Source organism: Alligator mississippiensis, chromosome 13 (genome assembly GCF_030867095.1).
Source record: "Alligator mississippiensis isolate rAllMis1 chromosome 13, rAllMis1, whole genome shotgun sequence".
Taxonomy (NCBI): Eukaryota; Metazoa; Chordata; order Crocodylia; family Alligatoridae; genus Alligator; species Alligator mississippiensis.
In genome coordinates, this window is record NC_081836.1 from 23539223 (window position 1) to 23563715 (window position 24493).

Genomic DNA, 24493 nt, shown 5'->3' on the forward strand with positions numbered 1-24493 from the left:
AAGTGCCCTGGCAAAAAGAAATTCTGGAGACCAAGGGAGAATCTTAGTTTGTGCTCCACACCCCTCAAAGTTCCCCTAGACCCAGGTCTCCTTCTCTGGAAGCCACCTCAGAGGAGGTTGAGGTTGTGAAGGCAAGTGGCTCAGCTGAGTCAGCTCCTCCTATTGTTGTGCCTTAGCCTACTGAGAAGGGAGATAAGGCCGGATCCTCACCCTCAACCCGAAGCAGTGGGGGGTAGCATAGTGTGTGGGCTGGTTTACCCCTGGATTGCTTGCTACCACAGGCCTCCCAGAGCGCACAGACTCAAACACCAAGAACAACAGCAAGCAAGAGACCACCCAAACAAAACTGTTAGCTGATTAACATATCCATCTGCACAAAAATAAAAGAAAATTATTTTTTAATTCTATACTGATGGTATCTCACCCCAGTTAAAATGAAATGCATTTATGGTACAGGAACAGGCAAGTGTTAGAGGGAGTGTGGTCAGTTGGAAAAATTATATTACATATGGTGGTAGGTGTACCAAAATCAAGTTGATCTGAAAAAAGGCTGGAGACACGGTAAAGGAAGTAACAGGATGCCAGCTATCAGATAACCCGTTAATATTGTTATCAAACTTTCCTGAGAACTTTGCAATATGCAGGAGTCATAGGGAATTGATCACTCATTAGTACAGCAAAAACCTGGAAGTGACATTCCTTAAAAAAAATTAAAATAAAAATTGCTGACTAATTTCAAAAAGTTTGGGAAGTTTTAGCAGTGGAAAAGAAAAGATGTCCTATGAAGTCAGAGTCATACCAGGAAAAAGGGAAAAAGATCCTTGCTTAGAAATCCAGTGGAAGTTCTTTGAATTTGCTGAAAAAAAAGACTCATCTGCCTCCAAACAAGAAAGTTTGCAAAACTTTTTGGAACCTTGAAGGAGAGTGCAAATTTTATGAGCTAACAGTTGGGAACAACTGTGGAATTAATTTGAAATCTAAAAGAAGAGCTGGGTAGAAGACAGTGAGCTTTGTACTATGCAAAATTCTAAGGAAAAAAGAGTGAGATGAATCATTAAACAGGTTATAGACAAAGGTGAAGAAACACAAATGCTTGACATGGACTATAAAATGTAAAGGAACTGTCAGAGACTAAAAGGAGGAGAAGCAAAGAACATAAAACTCCACTGTGGACAACTACTTGGGATAAGGGAACACCGTTGATTGATGATAAGTATCTATATTTCTGTATACCTGATGTGGGGATTGCAGGCATCTTTAAACTTTACAATTGTTATTTGATTAATTGGATTTGTTAAAGTTTATTTTAAAAATTTTAGTTAAGATTTTCTAGTGGTCAGCTGGAAACCCAGTATATACATTCAGGATGCTGGTCAGGGAATTTGGGCTCATGAATGCACATAGAAAACATGCATCCCACAAAACTAAACAAATAAGTTCATATTGGTACCTCTATGAACCAAGTTAAAATAATTTTAAAAACCAAGTGTTTTAACCACTGCATTGGAAACCATAAATTAAACTGTGATTCTTTTTCACTAATTAGTTTTGATTTCACTGACTAGGTACAGGGGTCAGCAATCCCAGGAACATGTGCCGAGCACAGCACGTGAAGCCATTTTGCTCAACATGCCACCACCGGCCTGGGCTCTAGGCAGCTGCTGCCAACCATGAAACCCGGGCTGCTCCCAGCAGGCAGCTGGGCAGCTGCAAGCACTGCTGCAAGCAGCCCAGGCACTATGGCTGGCAGCAGCTACCCAGAGCCTGAGCCAGTTGCAGCCAGGAGGCTGCAAACATCTGCTCTGGCATTAGCTCCGTACTGGTGGGCGCACGCATGCCTCGAAGCAGACGGCGAGGGAGGGGCCTAAGGCAGCGCAACCCCGGCCTCTCCCCTGCTGCTGGCACAGAGCTGATGGTGGGGCTCCAGAGCCCAGTACAGCTGTTTGTAGCCAGCCTGGGCTCTGGGCAGCTTCAGCAAGTAGCAGGCAGGCTGCAAACAGTTGCGCTGGGCTCCACAGCCCCAGCACCAGCTCCATGCTGGGGGAAAATGCACGTGCACCTAAGAACAGACAGCGGGAGAGCTGTGCTGCCTCAGGCCCTATCCCCACCATCTGCTCCAAGGCCAACCACGGAGCAGGTGAGTTTGGTAGGAAAGGTTTGCTTGGAAGAGGGGCAGCAAGAGAGGTGACAGATTAAAAACCCCCCAAAATGGCTGGAAGATGTCACAATGCCAGAGCCACTGCCAGCTTTTCCTCCTGCTTGTACCTGAGGTATCTGTCCAGGCAGGACTGTTCACTGCTGAGGCTTCCACCCAGGTCCTGGTTGTTGTGAAGGCTGTGGCTTGCAGGTTCCTTCCACTGACAGCCAGGTAGGGGAGTGCCCATGGTGTGAGCGGTTCCCCCTGGTGGTATCCCTCAAGTAGCAGGTAAGAGAGCTACAGGAGGGAGGAGCCCTCCGCCATGAGGGCTTCATCAGTTCAATGCTGGAGGAGACCTCTAGCACTGTGGACGAAAACCAGCCAAAAGGCAGTGCTAGCAAAGAGAACACAGACTCCAAGGAAGGTGGAAGCCAGAAGCTTGTGATCTCTGGCAGCAAGCAGAAATCTTCATCTCCACCTACAGCAGTTTGACTGGAGAAGAGATATGAGCCCTAGCACCAGAGGAGAAGCAGCACGTTCTATTGGTGGAGGAGGACAGGCCAGGCCTCTCCAAGGTTGGAAGGATCGAGACCACTGCTACCAAGAAGCAGTGACAGGTGGAGGTGGTTAGAGACTCCCTTCTGTGAGGAGGCATCTATCTGCCAGCCTGACCTGTTGTCTGGGGAAGTCTGCTGCTTGCCCAGAGCCCAGATCTGGGATGTCATGGAAGAATTACTGAGACTCATCCAGCCCTCTGACTACTACCCCATGCTGCTCCATCCATGTAGGCATGAATGATGCTGCCGGGGTGACCCTGAGCAGATCAAAAGCGACTACAGGGCTCTGGATGCAAGGGTGAAGGGGATGGAGGCTCAAGTGGTGTTTTCCTCAATCCTTTTGGTCAAGGACACAGGCCAGGGCAGGAACAGATACATTCTACAGATCAGTGCATGGCTACGCAGATGGTGTTGATGTATTTGACCATGGGATGTTGTTTCAAGAAAAAGGATTGCTAGGAAGAGACAACTTCCACCTGACAAAGACAGTGAAGAGCATCTTCACAGACAGGCTCACTAACCTAGTAAGGAGGGCTTTAAACTAGGTTCACTGGGGAAGATGGAGACCAAAGCCCTGAGGTAAATGGGGAAGTGGGTGACCTGAAGGAAGTGCAAGCAGGAAGGGGCAACATGGGAGGCCTTCTCATTCTTCCTAAGAAAGTAGGGCAATCGGCTAGTTACCTCACGTGTCTGTACATGAATGCAAGGAGCCTGGAAAACAAGCAGGAAGAATCAGAAGTCCTTGCACAGTCCCAGAACTATGACATGATTGGAATAATAGAGACTCTGTGGGAAAGCTCACATGACTGGAGCACTGTCATAAATAGGCACAGACTGTTCAAGGAGGACAGGCCAGGGAAAAGAGGAGGAAGAGTTGGATTTTATGTAAAAAGAGCTGTATGATTACTCAGAGCTCCAGTATGAAACTGGAAATAGGCCTGTTGGAAGTCTCTGGGTTAGGGTCAGAGGGTAGAGCAACAAGGGCGATGTCATGGTAAGCGTCTGCTATAGACCACCCAACTAGGAGGATGGGCTGGATAAGCCTTTCTTCAAACTGCCAGCAAAAGTTTCCTGGTCACAGGCCCTGGTTCTCATGGGGGGGCTTCAATCACCCTGACATCTGCTGGGAGGGCAGTACAGCACTGCACACACAATACAGGAAGTTTCTAAAAAGTGTTGGGGACCACTTCCTGGTGCAACTGTTGATGAGACCAAGTATGAGCCATGCTTTTCTTGACCCGCTGCTCATGAACACAGGAGACTTGGTGGGGAATGTAGTAGGGGATGGAAACTTGGGCAGCAGTGACCAAAAATGATTGAGTTCAGGATCCTGAGGAAAGGAAAGAAGAACAGCACAGTAAAGACCCTGGACTTCAAGACATCAGACTTTGATTCGCTCAGGTAACTCATGGACAGGATCCTTTGGGAGGCCAGTCTGAGGGGGAGAGAGAGAAGCCCAGGAGAGCTAGCTGTACTTTAAAGAAACCTTACTGAGGAGGCAAGAAAGAACCATTCCAGTGTGCACGAAGACTAGCAACTATGGCCAAAGACCAGTTTGGCTTAGCAGGGAACTCTTCTGTGAGCTAAAACACAAAGAAAGCTTGTAAGTGGAAGCTTGGACAAACAGGGAGTAGTATAAGAGTATTGTTCAGGAATACAGAGATGAAGTCAGGAAGGCCAAAGCACAACTGGAGTTACAGCTAGCAAGGGATGTGAAGTGTAACAAGGGTTTCTACAAGTATATCAGCAACCAGAGAAGAAAAGGGAAAGTGTGGGTCCCTAACTGAATGGGGGAGGAAACTTGGGGCACTTACACACACGTGGGAAGCCTTCTCCGACGCATTGGAAATCCAGTGCATCAGAGGAGACTTGATTAATTGCGTCTGCTGGAGCATGTAAACTGACGCACTCTGGCAGCCTCATGCATCAGTGGCACAGCATGCCTCCACACAGAGAAAATAGCAGCAGTGCACTTTGAACTAAAACATGTTCGATGTGTTTTAGTTCAAAGCACACTGCCATTTTGTTGGCACAGAGGCACACTGCATCGCTGATACATGTGACATGCAGGTGCTTTTAATTAGCACAACTCACTAAGTAGAAGTGCCCACCGCCACATTGGAAGCACATGTAAAAATGCCCCTAGTAACAGAGGATGAGGAAAAGGCAGGAGAGTTAACTATTAAACATTTTCTGAAGTGCGCTTTTTTCCTTGCCTAGGTAAGCTCCTACACACTATCCTCTTTGAAAGAGAAGTTCAGGGGAATTACACATGTTAAAAATAAAAGAAGCAGATCATTCTGGAGTGAATACATAAATGCTTCCTCCTCTGTATCTGTAACCGATCACAACAAAAGTCTCACTAAAATTACAGCTTTTGTTGTACGGAAAAAAATTAAAGCATTTGTACCAAAAGGATTGAGGAAAACACCACTTGAGCCTCCATCCCCTTCACTCTTGCATCCAGAGCCCTGTAGTCGCTTTTGATCTGCTCAGGGTCACCCTGGCAGCATCATTCATGCCTACATGGATGGAGCAGCATGGGGTAGTAGTCAGAGGGCTGGATGAGTCTCAGTAATTCTTCCATGACATCTCAGATCTGGGCTCTGGGCAAGTCTGTTTCAAAGAAGCAATACTAGTTTCTCCTTTGGACAGTCAGCCCTCCATATATTTTAACTGTATGTTTCATAAACCAGTGTAAAACTGGAGCATTGTAAATAAGCAGCAAGGCATGCATTAGTCAGCATTTAAAAACCTGGGCAAGTTTAAAGGAAAATCTGATACAACCTTCAAGGTTTCAGCAAGCTACTAGACTGTACACCTGCAATGAAATCCAATTTCTAGGGTTTATGGCTGTGATTTAAGTAGTTCCCAAGACTGCAGAAAACACTGTCTCTACCCAAAGGCAAGCCAAGATTTTTTTTCTTGCTGTTGTTCTTGACAATGTTTAGCATATCTGAAGAATTTCTATTGTGGAGGCTCCACCCATCCAGCCTCTTTCTATTTATTTGCTGTAACCAAATTTGCAGAGGAACATTATGTAATGATAACGTTTTTCTATATCCCCCAAGAGGGAGGAATGTGACCACCCACATCACAGGGCTCTGAAGACTTCTGCAGGATGTTCCCAGCTAGTGCATCTTTTGATACAGATGATAAAGCAGTCTTTTGGCCCAGTGACTTATGTAGTATATTGCATATCCCCCCAAAAGTGTGGAAATGCAATGAAATAGGTTTTGCAGATTTCTTCAGCCTGCTTCGAAGAGCATCAGTAATTCTTATAATAACCACCTGCACATAAAAGCTAAATGGTTTAGAAAGAAAGAGTATTTGAGCCCCTTCATAGGCTTCTGATGGGAAGAAAAAAGCCCTTAAACAAGTTAAATCAGTCCATTTTCCAAAGCCAGCTCAAATAATGGCTGCAGGGACCTGTCACAACTTCATCATAATTTTGCAATGCCACTGCTATCAGATATTTAATCCTGGAAAATGAATATTAGAGGTGCACTGATATATTGGTCCATATCATATCGGCACCTATAAAAGTTGACGTTATCGGCTATTTTTTGGCTGATGTAGCTGACAGTCACCAATAAATGCTGCGTGCACGTGAGCAGCCGTAGCATGCATGTGGCCAGGAATGCAGCCTGGAAGCTTCTGGCCAATAAGTCTGTGAGAGGAAGGGAAGTGTGGGGGGCAGATAGAGGCCCCCACGGTGAAGGAGAGAGTGGGGCAGGGGCTGCCCAGTAGGGCTGTGTGAAGCTTCTTTGGGTTCTGATTCGATTCGGAGGAGATTCAGCCCGATTCGGTGGACGAATCTCAAATCTGAATTGAATCGGGGGACCAATAAAAAGGTCCGAATCGATTCAAAGCTCTCTAAATCTTCGGAAACGATTCAGAGCGCTTTGATGATTTGTGCAGTCCCCGCCTGCTGCAGCAGGGAGCTGGAGCCGGACTCGGAGCTGGTAAGTAGTAGACGGGGGAGGGGGGGCAGGAGGACCATGGGGGGATCCCTGCCAGGCCCTATCTCCTGCCTGCTCCCCCAGCCCCCTCTGACCCCTGCCCACTCCCCCAGCCCCCCCATGGCTGCCCCACCCACCCCAGCACTGGCTCTTTAAGAAAAAAAATGAAAAAACCCCCAGAACTCACCAGCTCCTGCATAGGCCTCAGGGCTTTGGGGGAATCACCTGAAGCCCACCCTACAGCCCCCCCATCCCAGCACCACCACCGGCCACCCTGAGCACAGCTTCAGCTCAGCCCCCCTGCCAGGAAGAGGCTTGCACAACCCCTGACCCCAAGCCTCCAGTGGGCAGCCCACCCTTGCTCCACGCACGAATCCAGGGGGCACATGCCCCCCATGCTTCCCTCAGGGGTGCACACAGCAGTGGGAGCCACCCCCCTCCAGATCAGCTTCCCACAGCTCTATCCCATGCCCTGCATTGCCCCAGCTGGGCAACGCCTACTCCTGTCCCAGCCCCATTCTCTCCCTCACTGTGGGTGCCCTGATCTGCCCCCCCCCCAGATGCTGCTCTCCAAGTTTCTGGGTTGCATATTGGCAATCGAATCAGTACTGGTTAACAATCAGCCAGTTAACAATTGGCCATCAGTATTGGCTAAAAAAATCTTTATCGGTGCACCCCTAATGAATATACAGGTCCACCATGATAATCCGGAGGCTGACAGGTTGGAAGTACGGTGCAACAGACTGGATCAAGAGGCAAACTGGCTTATGCAGTAATCTTCCTTCACCCTATGTTTTGCCTTATCTGGTTGCACTTCAAAGCCCTCAAACTCAGTCTTCCTCTTCTCTCTACCAGCATGAGCTGTCCCTGCCCACCAGTGAGCAAGATAATTAGCTACATTCACATGTCTTCAGAGAGCAAAACAGAAGTCATTCTTTTTAACCACATCACACCAGCACCAAAGAGCGGCTGTTGAACTAGGCAACAGCACCAAGTCAGAGAGAATAGAATAATAATTTAAGTACCAGATTCAAAGTACACAGACTTCCTGGCCATAGTCAAACAAATTATACTTTAGTCAAACACAATACTATTAATACCAAGCTGTTATAGAACTCTATTTAATCAGCAGAAACCAAAGTACATTGACCCCTTTGAAGATGGAGAAAGCAAGGAACAAAGCAGTGAACTGACTTGTCTAAAGTCATCCAACAGGCCACAGGTAGAGCCAGAAAGAGGAAGTCCCTGTCCAGTGTTCTATTTTCTGAGTCATGCTGTCTTCAAGCACAGAAGTTACTGGGCTCAATATAGAGTGCTGGAGTGAAATTATCTGGCCTTTAATACGGGTATGGTCACAATAGGCCATGGGTGTCAAACTCATCTGGCCCCACAGACCAGATGAGTAGTGTGGGGCTGGCCTGTAAATCAGATCAAGCCCATGGACTTCTCTTCCCTCCCCTAACCCCCTCTCCAGCCTACTGGATCCAGGATCTGCTTCAGCTGGTTTGGGACCCGTGTTGCACACAGATTCTGAAGCAGTTGGAATAAGCAATGCATGCAGCACAGTTCAGGTCCCAGGGTGGCTGAAGCAGGCACTAGATGTGCTGGGGATCCCAGAGCTGCCAGGATGGGCATCATGTGCAGCAATGCATTCTGGAGTAGGCACCATGTGGGGCACAGTATGGCCAGGACAGGTACCAGGTGTAATGTAGCTGCTTCTCGGCCTCTTGAAGGTTCAGATCAAGTGTAGTACAGGTGTAGTACAGTACAGGTCGTAGTACAGTGTAGTACAAGTGTAGTACAGTACAGGTCGCATGGCGATATGAACAAGCACCTACGGCGCTTCCACCAACTGCACCTAGCGTTCTACTGCGCCCTCTGAGGCACTGAATACGAGGCCTTGAAGCTCCTCAAAAACCAAGGTATGCCAAGGCCACGGAGCCGAGAGGAGACCCGGCACGCTGGTAAGGTCCGCCGCCCCGGCCCGTCGCACCCAGGCCGCGGTGCGAAGGTCCGCCAGACCGGCCACCCCACCGACAACCCCACCGACCAGACCTCCGGGGACCACCCGACGGAGAGACCTGCCCCGATGACGCCACCGTGCAGGCCTACGCCCATGGACCCCCAACCGGACACGATGCCCCGACCAGACAGCCCTCCTCCCAGACCCCCGGGGCCACCTGAGGCCCCCAACCCACCAAGGATCCCGGAGCCGCTGGGAGGAACCGAGCCGACAGGTGCCCTCCGGACCCCGAGCGTGCCAGGATCTCCCGGTGCGGAGCCCTCCCCACAGCAGAGAATGCCCACCCCATGGCAGACCCTCTGGCTGGAGGAGCTCTCCAGGGCCACCACCTTCAAGACTTTCAAAGCCTCGGTAGCCCGGCTCACAGAGGAATTCTCGGCGGCTGCCCGGCCCGGCCAACCCCGAGGGAACAACAATAGACCAGCAATGTGATGGGACCACAGGCCGCAGCCGCAGAGGCGACCCAGGCGCCAGCGCTACAACCCTGCGGCAGCCTCCCGGATCCAGAAGCTGTACCAGGCCAGCCATCCCAAGGCGGTGAGAGAGATCCTGGAGGGCTTGGCCTTCTGCCAAGTCCCCCGGGAGGCTCTTTTCAATTACTTTAGCAGGGTCTTCAACCCCCCGGCAGAAACCGCCACCCCATGCCCTGCAGCTGTCGGAGCGCTGACCCCCATCCCCCCGGCAGAGGGGTTCAAGGAAGCCTTCACGCCACAGGAAGTGGAAGCCCGCCTGAAGAGGACTAGGGACACCGCCCCTGGCAGGGATGGGATCAGGTACAGTCTCCTCAAAAAACATGACCCGGGCTGCCTCGTTCTTTCTGTTCTCTTCAACAGATGCAGAGAGTTCTGGTGCACGCCCGCCGCCTGGAAGAGGGCCATGACGGTCCCCATCCACAAGAAGGGAGACCCGACTGACCCGGGCAACTGGATACCCATCTCCCTGTGCTCCACCGTCGCCAAGCTCTATGCCAGCTGCCTGGCAGGCCGCATCACCGACTGGGAGGTGACCGGCAGGGTCGTCAGCTGGAGCCAGGAGGGGTTCATGTCGACGGAGGGCTGCTACAAACACAATTTCACCCTCCAGATGGCCCTGGACAACGCCCGGAGGACAAGGAAGCAGTGTGCGGTGGCGTGGCTGGACATTTCCAACGCCTTCGGTTCTGTGCCCCACCGCCGCATCTTTGGCACCCTCCGCGAGCTGGGCCTGCCGGACGGCGTCATCAACCTGGTGCGAGAGCTCTACCGCGACTGCACCATGACTGTCCGCGCCACCGACGGGGAGACCGCGGAGATCCCCATCCAGTCGGGGGTGAGGCAGGGCTGCCCCCTCAGCCCCATCATATTCAACCTGGCCATCGAACCGCTCCTTCGAGCCGTGGCAGGCAGCCCCAGCGGGCTCGACCTCTACGGCCAGAAGTTGAGTGTCCTGGCCTACACTGACGACCTCGTGCTCCTCGCCCCCGACGCCACCCAGCTGCAGCAGATGCTGGATGTCACGTCCGAGGCGGCCAAGTGGATGGGCCTCCGCTTCAACGTCGCCAAGTGCGCCTCCCTGCACATCAACGGGAGGCAGAAGAGCCGCATCCTGGACTCCACCCTCATGATCCAGGGCCACGTGATGAGGCACCTGCGCGACGGCGAGACCTACTGCCACCTGGGGACGCCCACCAGCCACCGGGCCAGGCAGACGCCAGAGGAGACCATCAACGGGATCATGCAGGATGCCCACAAGCTGGACTCGTCCCTGCGGGCCCCCTGGCAGAAGATTGACGCAGTGAACACCTTCCTCATCCCCCGCGTTGCGTTCATCCTGAGAGGCTCGGCGGTCCCCAAGACCCCCCTCAAGAAGGCGGACGCCGAGATCCGGCGGCTGCTCAAGAAGTGGCTGCACCTGCCGCTGAGGGCCAGCAACGAGGTCCTGCACATTCCCTACCGGCAGGGGGGTGCCAACGTGCCCCGCATGGGAGACCTCAGCGACACTGCGTGGTCACCCACGCCTTCTGCCTCCTGACCTGCCCGGACGCAATGGTAAATATCATCACCGCCAGTGCCCTGGAGGAGACTGTCCACAAGAGGATCGGGAGGCAGCCCACCAGACATGACTTGGCCACCTTCCTCAGCGGCTCGCTGGAGGGCAAGTTCAGCCGAGACGGCGGGGACTTTGCCTTGCTGTGGAGCCGAGCCCGCAACGCCACACACCACCTTGGGAAGTGCATCAGCTGCGCCTGGACCTGGACCGAGGAGCACTGGGAGCTGGGAGTCTCCTTGCAACCAGCCCCGCACGTCGACCCTGTGACCGTGACGCCTCGCACGAGGACCTTCCTGGAGAGGTTCCTGAAGGACGCCGTCCGCAACAAGTACGCCGGCGACCTGAGAGCCAAACACGACCAGGGCAAAGTCTTTGACGTCACCTTGAAGTGGGACTCCAGCAACCACTTCATGCCCAGCGGGAGCTTCATGCGCTTTGTGGACTGGCGCTTCCTCTACCGCGCCCGCCTCAACTGCCTGCCTCTCAACGGGGCCGTCTGCTTCGGCCGCCGGGACAAGAGGTGCCGACGGTGCGGTTACGTGGCCGAGACCCTCCCCCACGTGCTGTGCAGCTGCAAACCACACGCCAGGGCCTGGCACTCCGCCACAACGCTGTCCAGAACCACCTGGTGAGGGCCATCCCAGCCACAGCAGGGCAGGTCTCCATGAACCACACCGTCCCGGGCTGCGAGAGTCAGATGTGTCCCGACATCGTCATCACCAATGAGGAGGCCAAGAAGATCGTGATCGTGGACGTCACCATCCAGTTTAAGAACCAGCACCAAGCCTTCACCAACGCCCAGGCTCGCAAGCGGGAGAAATACGCCCCACTGGCCGACACCCTGAGGGGCCACGGCTACGACGTGACAGTCGACGCGCTCATCGTGGGAACCTTCGGAGCCTGGGACCCCAGCAACGAGAGCGTTCTGCGTGCCTGCCGCATCTCCCGCCGTTACGCCAAGCTCATGCGCTGCCTCATGGTGTCCGACACCATCCGTTGGTCCCGTGACATCTACGTCGAACACATCTTGGGCTACCACCAGTACATGGACCCCACCAGAAGAACAGCCGCCGGACCGGACCCAGAGGGGACCGCCTAAACCCCCCCGCTCTGCACCAGACGGACCTTCACTTCGAGAGGATTCTTCAGCAACAGACGACCCTGCTCCACCCGAAGAGGACCCCCGCAATGAGACTGTACGTGGACTGAGACACTTTTTCTTCGGACCACTTCTTCCACCACTGCGGACCATTTGTAACGGGTTTGTGTGCATCTATCCTCTTTTTCTCTCAGCATCGTGAACCACCTCCCTCCCCTTCCCCCTTCCCCCCCCTACCCCTACCCCCGGGGTTAGTTGGCTAACTTTGTATCGCCTGTAACCTAGTTGCGTTCCCCTCCTCACCCCCATCCTTCTATTGTTAGTCCCTTGCCCGGGCGCTATGTATTTCCCTATTGGCTTTGTCAGCTTTTTTCTGGATGTACAATCCTAAACATCTACTAATAAAAGTCAATCCACTTCAGCCAGTCTAAGATCTGTGCCACAAGTGCCCACCTGTGCAGCACAGTACCAGAGCAGCCTGGGCAGGCACTACATGCATCATGAAGCCTGGGCCCTGCCCAAGGTGTTGGTCCAGCATGTGCCATGCCCTGTGTGGGTCTGTTCAGGCCCAGGGGTAGCAGTGGGGACCAGATGGCTTTGCCATGTCTGACACCCCTTCACTAAGCAATCTAGCAAGTTCCTCTGGGTTTTAGGAATCTGATTGATGCACTGACTCATGTTGGAGTTGTTCTGCCTTTGGAAGGAGATTGAACTCTGTGCTGCTAGGCACATTCTTTTTCTTACAACTGTACAAATAGCACTCAAGCCCTAGATGAGGAAGCTCTGTCCAGACACCAGGCTTGTAAACATAGCCTGCAAGAAGACCAGGAAGTTGCAGAGGAACACTAGAGAAGAAATCAAGGAAACAAGTTGGAGACAAAACTTTCTGGGTTGTTATTAACAAAATGAAGAGCAGAGCTATGTTCCAGACTTGACATAGACTCTAGGTCAAGACTAGAGTAATCATTGAGAGTAATAAAGAACCACAAAGGAACCAAGTTTTTGAACATCCCTATGATCAAACTGCCAACATGACTGAGAAAGAGTTATTTTTGTACTGCAAACAAGAATAGGTCTTCTGCCTATACTTACACTTCCTCCTAAATTAAGATAAATTAGTTTGTCATCCTCTCTGAATAAACGACATGGTAATCTAAATGCCAGAGTGATTGATAAATTACAGCCTTCAGAATCGTATATCTAGAATCCACTGCAATGACCATATGTTAGAATTTCACAGAGCAACATCATGAATTTCCTGAATTTTCCCCACTATTAAATAGGCACTGCTTTACATGTAAACCTCAAAGTAAGCTGGCATCCTCTTCTATTTTTCTTTCATAAAGCCATGGGGATTGTTTTGGCATCTTTGCTTGCCTGTTATTGATGCATACTAATGAACAGTGCACTCAGGTTTGGCCATCACAAACAGCATCCCTTCCTCAACAGTTTCTGGTGCACATGTTCTGAAGTCCTCAGAGAACAAGGACAGGGCCTCCTGGCTGCCAGCTCTTAAATGGCAGAACACTGCACTCTTGCCCCATTTGCATTATTTTAAGTCTAGTCTGACCTATACCTCCACAGCCCCATGCCAACGATTGCCACCCTAATTCAGCTTCATGTCAATTAAAGGAAAAAACACAAAGGATAAAAACAAGTCATGGGACTTCGGCAATATAGATGTTTATAAGATGCCAGTTAGATGGCCTGATAGATAATACATTAATTTGAGACAACTGTCACAGCATCAGCCCATTCCCTATTTTCCCTGTCAAACTGATACTGAAGAGAAACTTTTGCAATTAGCATTCCAATTTGCATGAGGTGTATACTTTAGTTCTTCAGAGTAACGTCCTGCATGTCTTTGGAATTCCATATTCCACAGCCGGGCCCTGGAAGGGAAGGAACTTATCATATCAATCAGCAAAAGCAACTAAGGTCACCTTATGAGCTACAGAAAAAAACCCACTTCTGTAAGTATTAATCAGAGTGAACAAGCCTCCTATTGGTAGGAGAAACACAGGGGAACATGATGGATGGAACTAAACAGAAGCATCAGCTAGGAAGCATCTACCACCACATAAATCCCAGAAGTAGAGTTAAACAGAAATCAGACAAAAGAGTCCTTTTATTGAAGCAGTTCATTTCACTACCAGGCAAGAAAAGGATCTTTTCTGTGAGGCAAAATGTGACCACAGAGCCAGGGGAGATTTTGGGGCCTGCCAGCCAGTAAACTGCAGATTCATTGGTTCATTACAAAAAAACAGGGTCTCTCTGAGGCACAAGTTTTTTGGTAAGTTCTACTGGTTTGTGACATTGACCCCACTGCAGGTGGTGACAGCAGTCTCTTGGTGTCTCCAAAGAGATAGTGTCCTCTTACTGCAAGGCATTACACTCCTTGTCTTTAACTCTGGAGTCAGATTCTGGCTGAACTGAATCATTTCCCTGCCAGAGGACATTACCCTCCTCTGTAATGTTTGTGAACACCACACACCTTGTATTGTTTACATTGTCAAAGAGCATTAAGAGGAAGTTAAATGCAGAGACAGGAGAAACCTTCCTGGCGTGAAAAAGTCGAATGCTCCAAGTTTTAGAGATTCGACTTAATGGTTGGTTTCTACTCACAACCACTCTTATTTCCAGAAGCTCCCTTTTCCTGCCAAGGAGCCCTGTCAGATGCTTCAGGCCTATCACTTAAGGGTTTATTAAACCCCATCAGGCAGAAAAACAGGTCTCAATTTTTCTTTTGTTCTTGGTGAGATGCTCTTGTGGAGGCAAACTCCATCCTGCTGCACACGCAGCCCAAAGGCCAGAGCTGTGAGCTAAAAGACCTGAGGACCCAAGAGGGCGGGCGGCAGCTAGGCACCACGTCCCGCCTGAGTGTGCGCACAGACCCATGACCCAGCCAGCACCGGACAGGCGCTTCATTGTCCACATCACAGGTACAGGGATGAACGGCAGGGTTGCTTCTGACCCTCCACACACACGCACCCCCGCCCCACACACGTCCGCGCCCCCCCCACACAGCCGCCCGCACCCCCCGCCCCCACACGCGAGCCCGACCCCCCCCACATATGCGCGCCCCCACACACGCGCACACACGCAGCTGCGTCACTTGGGGCTTTAGCCACCCACTTGCCGAGGTCTCGGGGCTGCCCGGGCTGCGGGACCTGGCGTAGCAGCGAGTACGCGACGCACAGCCGAGCCGAGCCGCCCGCACCGCACGGACCCGCCGGGACCCGCGGAGGAGCCGGCGGGAGCGACTCCTGAGGAGCGGCGACTCCAGCGGGCCGGGGCCGGGGCCGCGCCGCCCTTACCGGACTTGGGAGGGTAGCGATAGGCCGAGTTGGCCTGGATGTCGATATCCTCCACGCCCGCGATCCGCCGGCTCAACAAGGAGCCCATGACGGCGCCGGCCCGGTCAGGGACCGACGGCAGCGACAGCGGCGACAGCAGTCCCGAACGGCCCGACCCGGCCCGACTCCGCTCCGCACGGCACCAGCACTGGCCGCCGGGAAAGCGAGTCCGCCCCCGGGACTACAGCTCCCAGCAGGCGCCGCGCGGCTGGTTGCGCTCTCGGCCCCGCCCTGCGTCGCAGCGCACTGAGCAGCGTACGGTCCCGGGGCGGGGGCGGTGCAAGGGGGTCGGGGTCGGAGCCGGGTAGTAGCAGCATATTCCCCTCGCGAGTGCCGCTGATCCCCTGGCGCCTGGAGGGGCTCGCGGCGGTACACGCCACAGCCAAGTCTGGGACTTAGGAAACGCAGAGGGTCCTGGCTGGAGGGTCTCTCCCTCTTCTCCTCGGGGAGCGTGAAAGAGAGTGGGAGACGCATTTGGACCTGGGGAAGGCGGCCTGGCATTGGAAAGCATGTCTGACTGTCCCAACTACGTGGTTGGTCCAATAAAAGAGATTGCCTTAAGAAATCCTTGCCAGTTGCATCGTTTTTGGGCTGCCATGGCCATGACATGGCTCTTACAGGACCTCTGCCACTCAGGATCCAACACGGTCAGACTTGGCCTCAGGAAGGTACTGGTATTTTCCCCTGGGTCAAATTGGCATAGACTGGGCAAAAGTCTGCAGACTAATGAATGGCACAGGGAAAGGCCATCATGAGTTTATTTTCTCTGGCTCCTAACACAAGAGCTAACAAACACAGCCAAAACAACAGGTGGCAAATTCAAACCTGGTAACATGAACTTGGTACCACAGGAAGTCAGTGAGGCCAGGATTCAAAGGTGGACTGGATATTTTTATGAATAATAAGGTATCCAGAATTATAGTAAATACTAAGACAAAAATTAAATAAAGCCAAGGCAATCTCTATCTATTAGGAGCTAGGAGGGGACTTTTGGTGAGAAGCTAATTATCCTACAGCTGCTTTCTGCCAACAGCCCTTGAAGCATCCAGTATTGGTTACTACTAAAGACAAGACATGGACTGTATATAGCACAGGTGTGGTCTGGTCTGGCATCGCCCATGGTCTTGTGCTAGCAGTTAGATATCTAGGGTGCTGAGACCAATTCCTTCTGTGATTTCCTACACTTCCTCTGCCTGCTATCTCTTGCCTTGTACTTTGGTTTGTGGCTCTGTGGTGGAGTGACCATCTTTCCTTTCTGGAATTGTAGAGTCCAGCCGGAGAGGATCCTGGGGAATGGCTGAGACTCCTAGATGCTGTCAGATAATACCCTTTAAAAGTTGTGGAAGAGCCAAGGGAAGCCTGGCCCTAGACACCCTTTCCTTTGGCCCTGATAAAGCTGTTCTGGGCTCTAAGGGGGGTGTATGTTTCAGTCCTACTGAACACAACTTGTCAGCTGCTAATATGATGTTGTGTGGATGCAGGCAAGCACCACTTAAGCAAAAATCTAGTCCTCCATTGTTTTTCCACAATTCTCATGTGCCCAGGAATGACAAAACAGGTTTTCTCACAGTAAGCTGGCAATGAATTCAAGACAGCCCATCTTGCTATAATGTTAAAAAGAACAGGATATACCCCAGTGTCATGCTTGAGTGGTTGCAGGGTTACTCACTCCCAGGCTGAATGAGAGGAGCACCTTGAGTGTATGTTAGCCTTTGCTGACCCCTTAGTGCCACTGTTACAAAGCTAGCATATAGCCACCTCAAGTACATCTATTCTGAGCTGCAATAGATGCACCTCAAGAGTTTTATCCAAAGCCCAGGGAAATCAGGGGAAATATTTCTATTGATATCTACTGGCTTTGGGTCAGGCTGGAAGGGTCCATTTTACTGAAGGAGCCTATCTTCCCCAGTCTGTGAGTTATACCAGCCCACAGCAGTGACCAACTCTTAGAGGCCAACATCCTACAAGTCATGTTGTTTACATGGTGGCCCCTGGGCTGGGCAGGTTTATCCAGCCTTTGCCCATCAGTGAATGAGGTAAAAACCAGGAGGAAGCTGTAGGTACTGGGATTCTCCAGGCTCGATTAAACCATCTTCAGACTTCTTCAGGGCTGGGGCTAGTAATGGGGACCTGTCAAAGTCAGGGGGGGCAAGCTATAGCTGTGGTGGGGAATGACGGGGGAGAATGAAGCTGGAAATAGGTCAGTTTTGCCCTTCAAACTTCACACAAGCCAAGCAGGCAAGAGAGGTGAGGATCAGCTGGGTGCAGAGAGATTTGCAATGCAGTAGATGCCTGGGAAAGCAGCTTGGCCAGACAGGATGGAGGATCTAAGCCACGTGTCTGGTCAAGAAAAGAAGGCCTAAGAATGGAGCTCCTGGAGAGGAACAAGAGCCAAGGTTCAGCTCCCTCTGCCCTGCAATCGCAGAGCTCCAAGGTTGTGTGGGCAGGCCCAATGTCACATGGCTCTGCAAGGCTGGACTTTGGGCTTCCCATGTTTCCTGATTTGCAGAAGGGAGTGGAGGGCAAAGCAAGTCTCTCTCAGGGAAGGTCTGGTGTGGGTTTTGCTTCTAGCTGCATTGTCCTGCCTCAGGGACAAGCTGTTATGCAAAATGCAGGATCAGCACCTGCCAGTGTGCTACATGCAGAATGATACCACTGCTGCCCCTTGCATAGCCCCCACTTTCACATAGTTCCTTTGGCCCCTCACTTCCCAGCCAGCCTCCCAGACCCCCCCCCCCCCTCTCCCCTCCTCCTTTGGGTGTGCTGGAAATGACCTCTCCTCTCCTAGAGTTATGGGAGGGCTGGAGAAAGAGTTTAACAGCTCAGAAACCAGTAGATGGTGCTCAAGAATGTGGAGAGCTGTTGCTGGGCTTGCAGGACCAATTAAATGTGTCCTGAAGGGCAGTTGGCTTCTCTGGCTACTCTGCATGGACCTCCTAGGACACAATCTGTCCCCTGCATCATGGAAAAAAGGCTTCTCCACTGCAGGGTTGGTTGTTTCTGCACCCTCTGATGAGGTCAAATTTGCTCCCCAGGCACTTGCCCAACAGGCCTGGGACCCTGTCTGGCCTGCCTTGCCTCACTTCTCACAGAGGAGTGAAATTTCCTGCATCAAATGGCTGCTGCATAAGTGAACAGTAGACAAATGGCAAGTGTTCTGGGGGATTGCTGGAAGGGGGAGACAGTCAGAATGGGTGTGAAAGAGTATTGGTGGATGCAGGTGCCTCTGTGTTCAACTGAGATAAAGGGGAGTAGGAGTGCAGAAGTGGATAAGTATATGTGCAAGTGAAATGAGCATCCATGTATACAACAGGATGTGTATACCCTACTATGAGTGTGAATAAGTGGGTGGGTGTGGGTATGTGTTCATGTGTGCGTATGTGTGCTGCCAGATGTGCCAATGGGGGAGTGTGGGGGAGCATGTGTAGTTTGATGTGTGTAAATGTTTGCAAAGTTGTGTAAATGAGTATAGAGATGGGAGGAGAGATATGTGAATAGGAATGTGTTCAAGACTATGTGTACAAGAAGGTGTGAGTGTATGTATGAGTATATACATAAATGCAGGTGTGGGTATGAATATGCTAATATGTATCTGTGAGGGGTGCATGTGAGTGTTCAATGTGCATGCAAATGTGTAAGTGTGTAGGTATGTGTGAGTGGGGGAAAGGTCTATGTATGAGAGGATTCCCTGCAGAGCTAGTTTCCTCCTTACCCTGTTCCCCCAGATGTTTTCCTCCTGCCTCTGCCTTATGCCCCCTGAACCAGCTAAGACAAGCTCACTCAGAGCACATTCCCTGTTGGGACCATCACAGCCTGGTGCGAGAAGCTGAAAACAGCTTGGTCTCAGCAGCAAAAAACTACAGCTTGCAGACTGGCTCAGAGGAAATGAGGGCTGTCTGGTCAGCGTCAGGAACAAACCCAGGTGCAGGCATGGCTCATTGGGCTGCATGATGAGCCTGTGGCCATCCAGCAGCAGAACTGGGAGTATCCAGTTCCAGGGGATTTTATTTTCCTGTCTCTTGCTGTTTCTTTCTCCTCCTTTATGCACTTTCATCTGGCTCTTCTTAAGATGAAACAGCCTTGGACATCATCAGAGCTCCAAGCTTTTTTTTTTTTCAGGGTTGCTTCTCCTCCCCCCACTCCACCCCACCCCACCCCGGCAGCCCGGCTTCTCCCCACCCTTAGGCCCGGTCCTCCTTTCTTCCCACCACTGCGGCAAGGAGTAGGGGAGAGGGCTGTGACCCCAAGCAGCAGGAGGGAAGGGGGAGCAGGCCCAGATGGGGCCCACTCCCCCTCTCCTTGTCATTCTTGACGAGCAATTGGCTAGTATATATAGTGTGTGTGTGTGTGTGTGTGTGTGTCTTTGTTGTTGTCGTCACTGTCACTCTCACCGTTGCTTCTGCTGCTGCTGACACTGCTGTTGTCATCATTGCTGTTTCGAGTTCTGGTTGTGTTGCTGTAGTCTTCATTATCGCTGACCACTCCACCTCTTGGATTAGAATAGCCTTTGCCAAGTGGAGTTGGCTGCATCTTCTCCATCCTCTCCCACTGCTTTCCAGTAGTAAGACCAGAGTTCACTCAGAAACATTTTGACACAGTCTGTTTCCTAGAGCTCCATGTGTCCATATACCAGTAGGTTTCTGCATTGCCACAAGGCACTCTGACACAGAACACAAGCTGGTTGAAGAGAGCTGTTAGGGACCCCTGATGTTAAATTAGGTGTCTGAGCTGCCTCAGACTGTTGAAGGGCAAGGTGGTCTACTAAGCAAAGCAATGGGCTTGAAATTGGGTTCCATTCCAGGCTCTGTCTCTGACTTGGGTGAGCCTGGACAAGCCACTTCCCCTGTCTCCATTTAACTTGTAAGTTCTTTGGGGTAGGAGCTGTTTTGTCATGTGTATGTGTCCAGCACCTAGCACTGTGGCTCAGTGGAGGCTCAGTGGAAGCACTGCTGTTGTACTTACTGACTTGGTTGGGCACCCCATACACAGGTATTTGGAGGTGACAAGCTCTCTAGCCTAAGGAGCTTTCAGGCGAGAGTTTCTCATTTCTAACAGAAAGAGGAGGAGAGAAGAGGGGGATCTGTTAACACTCTGGTGATTAGTGGGTGCCCAGCATTTCCCCAGCACTGCTTTCCTGGTTGTGTACTTAATAAGCAGACAAGTTGCACGTTGGGCAGAACAAGGAACCAAACCCGCTCCTTGGCAATAGAACCTCTGATCCAAACAGCTCACAATGCTGTGACCAGAAAGGTAATTAGGGTGATTCACACAGCTGGCAACAAAGTCTCACCCCAGAGAAGTCTAACCCAGGAGAAGGCACAGCATGGCAAGGAGTGGAAAGACAGCATGGTTCAATAGCAGGGAAAAGCCTGGGAAGGGGGAGGCACCTTGTCTGCAGGGGTTTAAACAGGGGCTTGATTACTAGTAAGTGACAATTTGAGCCTGAGTGGAGAGATGAAGTTTTGCTGTATTTGCACCAAATAGTGGAGCCTGACAAGAAAACTCCCATGAGAACAGAACCCAGTACCCCCAGCAGGGGTGCAGTAAAGTCAATGCAGTGCCAACAACACTGGGGGAGGAGAGAGGGGCAGTCCTCCTGCAGCCAGGCCTCCTCCCTGAACTTCCTTATGCATTTCAGGGCATCACAAGTCCCCAGAGGGGAAGAAACTGGGCAGCTCTAAGAGTTGCAATCCTGACTGGCCCTTAGTCATGAGGCTGAAGTTGGTTGCTTATTCTCAATTCCTTATTCCTGGTTCTTTATTCCCGGTTCCCGGTTCCTTTTTCAAAAGCTAATCTAGTCCCAATACAAGCTTGTTATTAATGAATTACACATCCTAAACAGAGAGGATTTCATTAGATAGGCAGACATACTAATTAATATGTAAAATAATATCCCACATCAAGTACAGAGCCCTAAAAGAAAGTCAGATTAGAATGGGATAATGGGGAAAAATACTTATTAGGCCACTCCAACCTTCCTGTCAATGCCATTGGGTGACCATCCCAAAAAAGCCTGACCACAGTCCTGCCCAGCCCAAAGCACGGTTTGGCTGTGCCAGGCTGCCAACTGACAGCCCCCATGCCCACTGTACTAAGTATAATGGTTTGAATAAGGAACTGGATGTGGGCTGGGATTATGGCTAGAAGTTCTGTTTGGGCCATCCATCAGAATACCTCTGCACCACCGGGGGACTCTTCTGGATGCGTATGACCGGAGTCTTGCCCAGCACAAAGCGCGGTTTAGTCATGCCAAACTGCCAACTGACAGCACCCCAGCCACTGTGCTAAATATATGGACTTGAATAATGAACTGGAATTAGGGCTGGGATAATAGCTAGAAATCCTTCTTAGGCCACCACCCGCCATGCCTCTGTGGCACCAGGGGACTGTCCTGAACATCTGTGACCAAAGACTTGCCCGGCCCAAAGCGTGGTTTGACCATGTGAGGGTGCCAGCTGACAGCACCCCAGCCACTGTGCTAAGTACATAAACCCAGGTGCGATGCATGGTAGTGCACCCCCTACAAAAAGGCACCACCAACACTGTTGGTGGCACCTGTAGGTGGTCACCACTTGCCACCCTGCTGCTGGCAGTGTCCATCTGCGGGCGGTCCGCAATCGTCGCTGGCCACCACTGCCGCCGGCGTCTGCGGGTGGTCACCAACCCCTGGTCAACGCTCACCACCCCACTCCCCTCCACCGCCAACAGCACCAATGGCATCTGCGAGAGCTCCCGCTTACCACTGCTGCGCTCCCACCACCACTGTGCCCCCCCAGCCACCAGGGGCACGTGTTGTTCATGCACGGACCCGAATAAAGAACAGGATTTTGGGCTGAGATAATAGATAAAAATCCTTCTTGGGCCACCCCAGAACATGTCTCTGTGCTACTGGGAGATGCTCTTGGACATCTCTGACCAGAGACTTGCCCAGCCCGAAGTGCAGTTTGTCCATGCCAGGCTGCCAACTGACAGCAGCCCAGCCATTATGCTAAGTATATGGAACCGAATAAGGAACTGGATTTGGGGCTGGGATTATAGCTAGAAATCCCTTTTAGGCCACCCCATAGCAAACCTCTCTGCCATCGGGGGACTCTCCTGGACACCTATGACCAGAGACTTGCCTGGCCCAATACATGGTTTGGCAATGCTAGGCTGCCAAATGACAGCACCACTGCCATTGTACTAAGTATATGGAACTGAATAAGGAACTGGATTTTGGGCTATGATTATAGCTAGAAATCCTTCTTGGGACACCCCGTGCCATGCCTCTGTGCCACCGGGGGGCTCTCCTGGACACCTATGATCAGAGACTCACCCAGTCCAAAACGTGGTTTGGCCGTGCCAGGGTGCCAACTAACAGCATGCCAACCACTGTGCTAAGTATATGGACCTGAATAAGGAACTGGATTTTGGGCCGGGATTATAGCTAAAAATCCTTCTTGGGGCACCCCACACCATGCCTATGTAGAACTGGAGGACTCTCCTGAAGATATCTGACCAGAAATTTGCCCGGCTGAAAACGCGGTTTGGCCATGCCAGGCTCCCAATTTACAGCCCCCCATTCCTATTGTACTAAGTATATGGACCTGAATAAGGAACTACCTTTTGGCCTGGGATTATAGCTAGAAATCCTTCTTGGGCCACCCCACACCATGCCTCTTTGCCACTTGAGGACTCTCTTGGACATCTCTGACCAGAGTCTTGCCTGGCTCAAAGCACGGTTTGGCTGTGCCAGGTTCATAGATTTCATAGATTTCATAGACATTAGGGCTGGAAGGGACCTCGGAAGATCATCGAGTCCAGCCCCCTGCCCAAAGTCCAGGAAGTCAGCCGGGATCATAGGATCCCAGCAAGATGAGCATCCAGTTTGCTCTTGAACGTGTTCAATGTAGGCGCTTGAACCACCTCCGGTGGCAGGCAGTTCCAGACCTTGGGGCCTTGGACAGTAAAGAAATTCTTCCTTATGTCCAGCCTGAAACGGTCTTGTAGTAGTTTATGACCATTCAACCTAGTCGTCATCCCTTGGGGTGCTCTGGTGAACAAACGTTCCCCCAGATACTGGTGGTCACCCCTGATAAACTTATAGGTGGCCATCAGATCACCCCTGAGCCTGTGCCCACCCCAGGGCTCTCAGCCTGTCATCATAGGGTCTGCTTCCCTGACTTCTGATCATGCACGTGGCTCTTCTCTGGACTCTCTCAAGCTTCTCCACATCCTTTTTGAATTGTGGAGCCCAAAACTGGACGCAGTACTCCAGCTGCAGCCTCACTAAGGCCGAGTGCAAGGGGAGAATGACGTCCCGGGATTTGCTTGAGAAGCATCTATGGATGCAAGCCAGCGTTTTGGTCGCTTTACTAGCTGCAGCATTGCACTGCAGGCTCACGTTCATCTTGTGGTCAATGATGACCCCCAAGTCTCTTTCTTGCATAGTGTTAGCCAACATGGCACTGCCGAGCCTATAAGGATGCTGCGGGTTTTTCTTCCCAAGGTGGAGAACCTTGCATTTATCGGCGTTGAACACCATCAGATTCTCGTCCGCCCACTTGCTGAGCCTGTCCAGGTCAGCCTGGATCACCCGCCTGTCTTCTGGTGTGGATGCTTTTCCCCAAAGTTTGGTGTCATCAGTGAACTTGGCCAGTCCACTTCTGACTCCAGTGTCCACATCATTAATGAAGATGTTGAACAATATGGGTCCAAGGACAGAGCCTTGGGGGACCCCACTGGTCACAGGACACCACGATGAGTGACTTCCATCAATTACTACCCTCTGGGTCCGACCATGGAGCCAGTTTTCCAGTGGATCGTGGGGGACCCAAGGCGACAATTGGCCAGTTTCTCTAAGAGGAGATTATGGGAAACCAGGTCAAAGGCTTTTTTGAAGTCAAGATATATGACATCAATCTCTTCTCCCTTGTCCAGGTGATAGGTCACCTGGTCGTAGAAGGAAATGAAATTGGTCAAGCAAGACCTACCCGCAACAAACCCGTGCTGGCTATCCCTTAAGACGTTGGCATCAGCCAGTCCATTAAGGATGGCCTCTTTGATAAACTTTTCTAAGCTGATGGGCCTATAGTTAGCCGGATCCACTTTCCTCCCTTTCTTGAAGATAGGTACCACATTGGCCTTCTTCCAGTCTTCGGGCACTACACCGGAGCACCAAGAGTTTTCAAAGATCCGCGCTAGAGGCTGGGCTATGATGCTCGCCAGCTCCTTGAGTACCCTGGGGTGAAGATTGTCAGAGCCAGCTGACTTGAAGGTATCCAGCTTCTCAAGATGTTCCTTCACGAAGTCAGCATCAATGGAGGGCAGGGGATCACCCTCACCCAGACTT

The 24493-nt window shown here is 51.5% G+C and overlaps 1 protein-coding gene across 6 annotated transcripts in view; it reads right to left on the bottom strand.

The window, feature by feature from the left end:
* MGRN1 (mahogunin ring finger 1) overlaps positions 1 to 15331 on the bottom strand; it is a 171339-nt gene extending 156008 nt beyond the window's left edge. For 3 of the 6 annotated variants that reach the window (XM_059716924.1, XM_014602232.3, XM_014602242.3), the window contains exon 1: positions 15124 to 15331. In XM_059716924.1, coding sequence (XP_059572907.1) covers positions 15124 to 15211 — 88 coding nt within the window. In that variant the 5' untranslated portion in view covers positions 15212 to 15331. The remainder of the gene's footprint in view (positions 1 to 15123) is intronic. The other 3 variants (XM_014602240.3, XM_014602228.3, XM_014602243.3) reach the window with 1 other exon arrangement.
* Positions 15332 to 24493: the final 9162 nt, after the last annotated feature.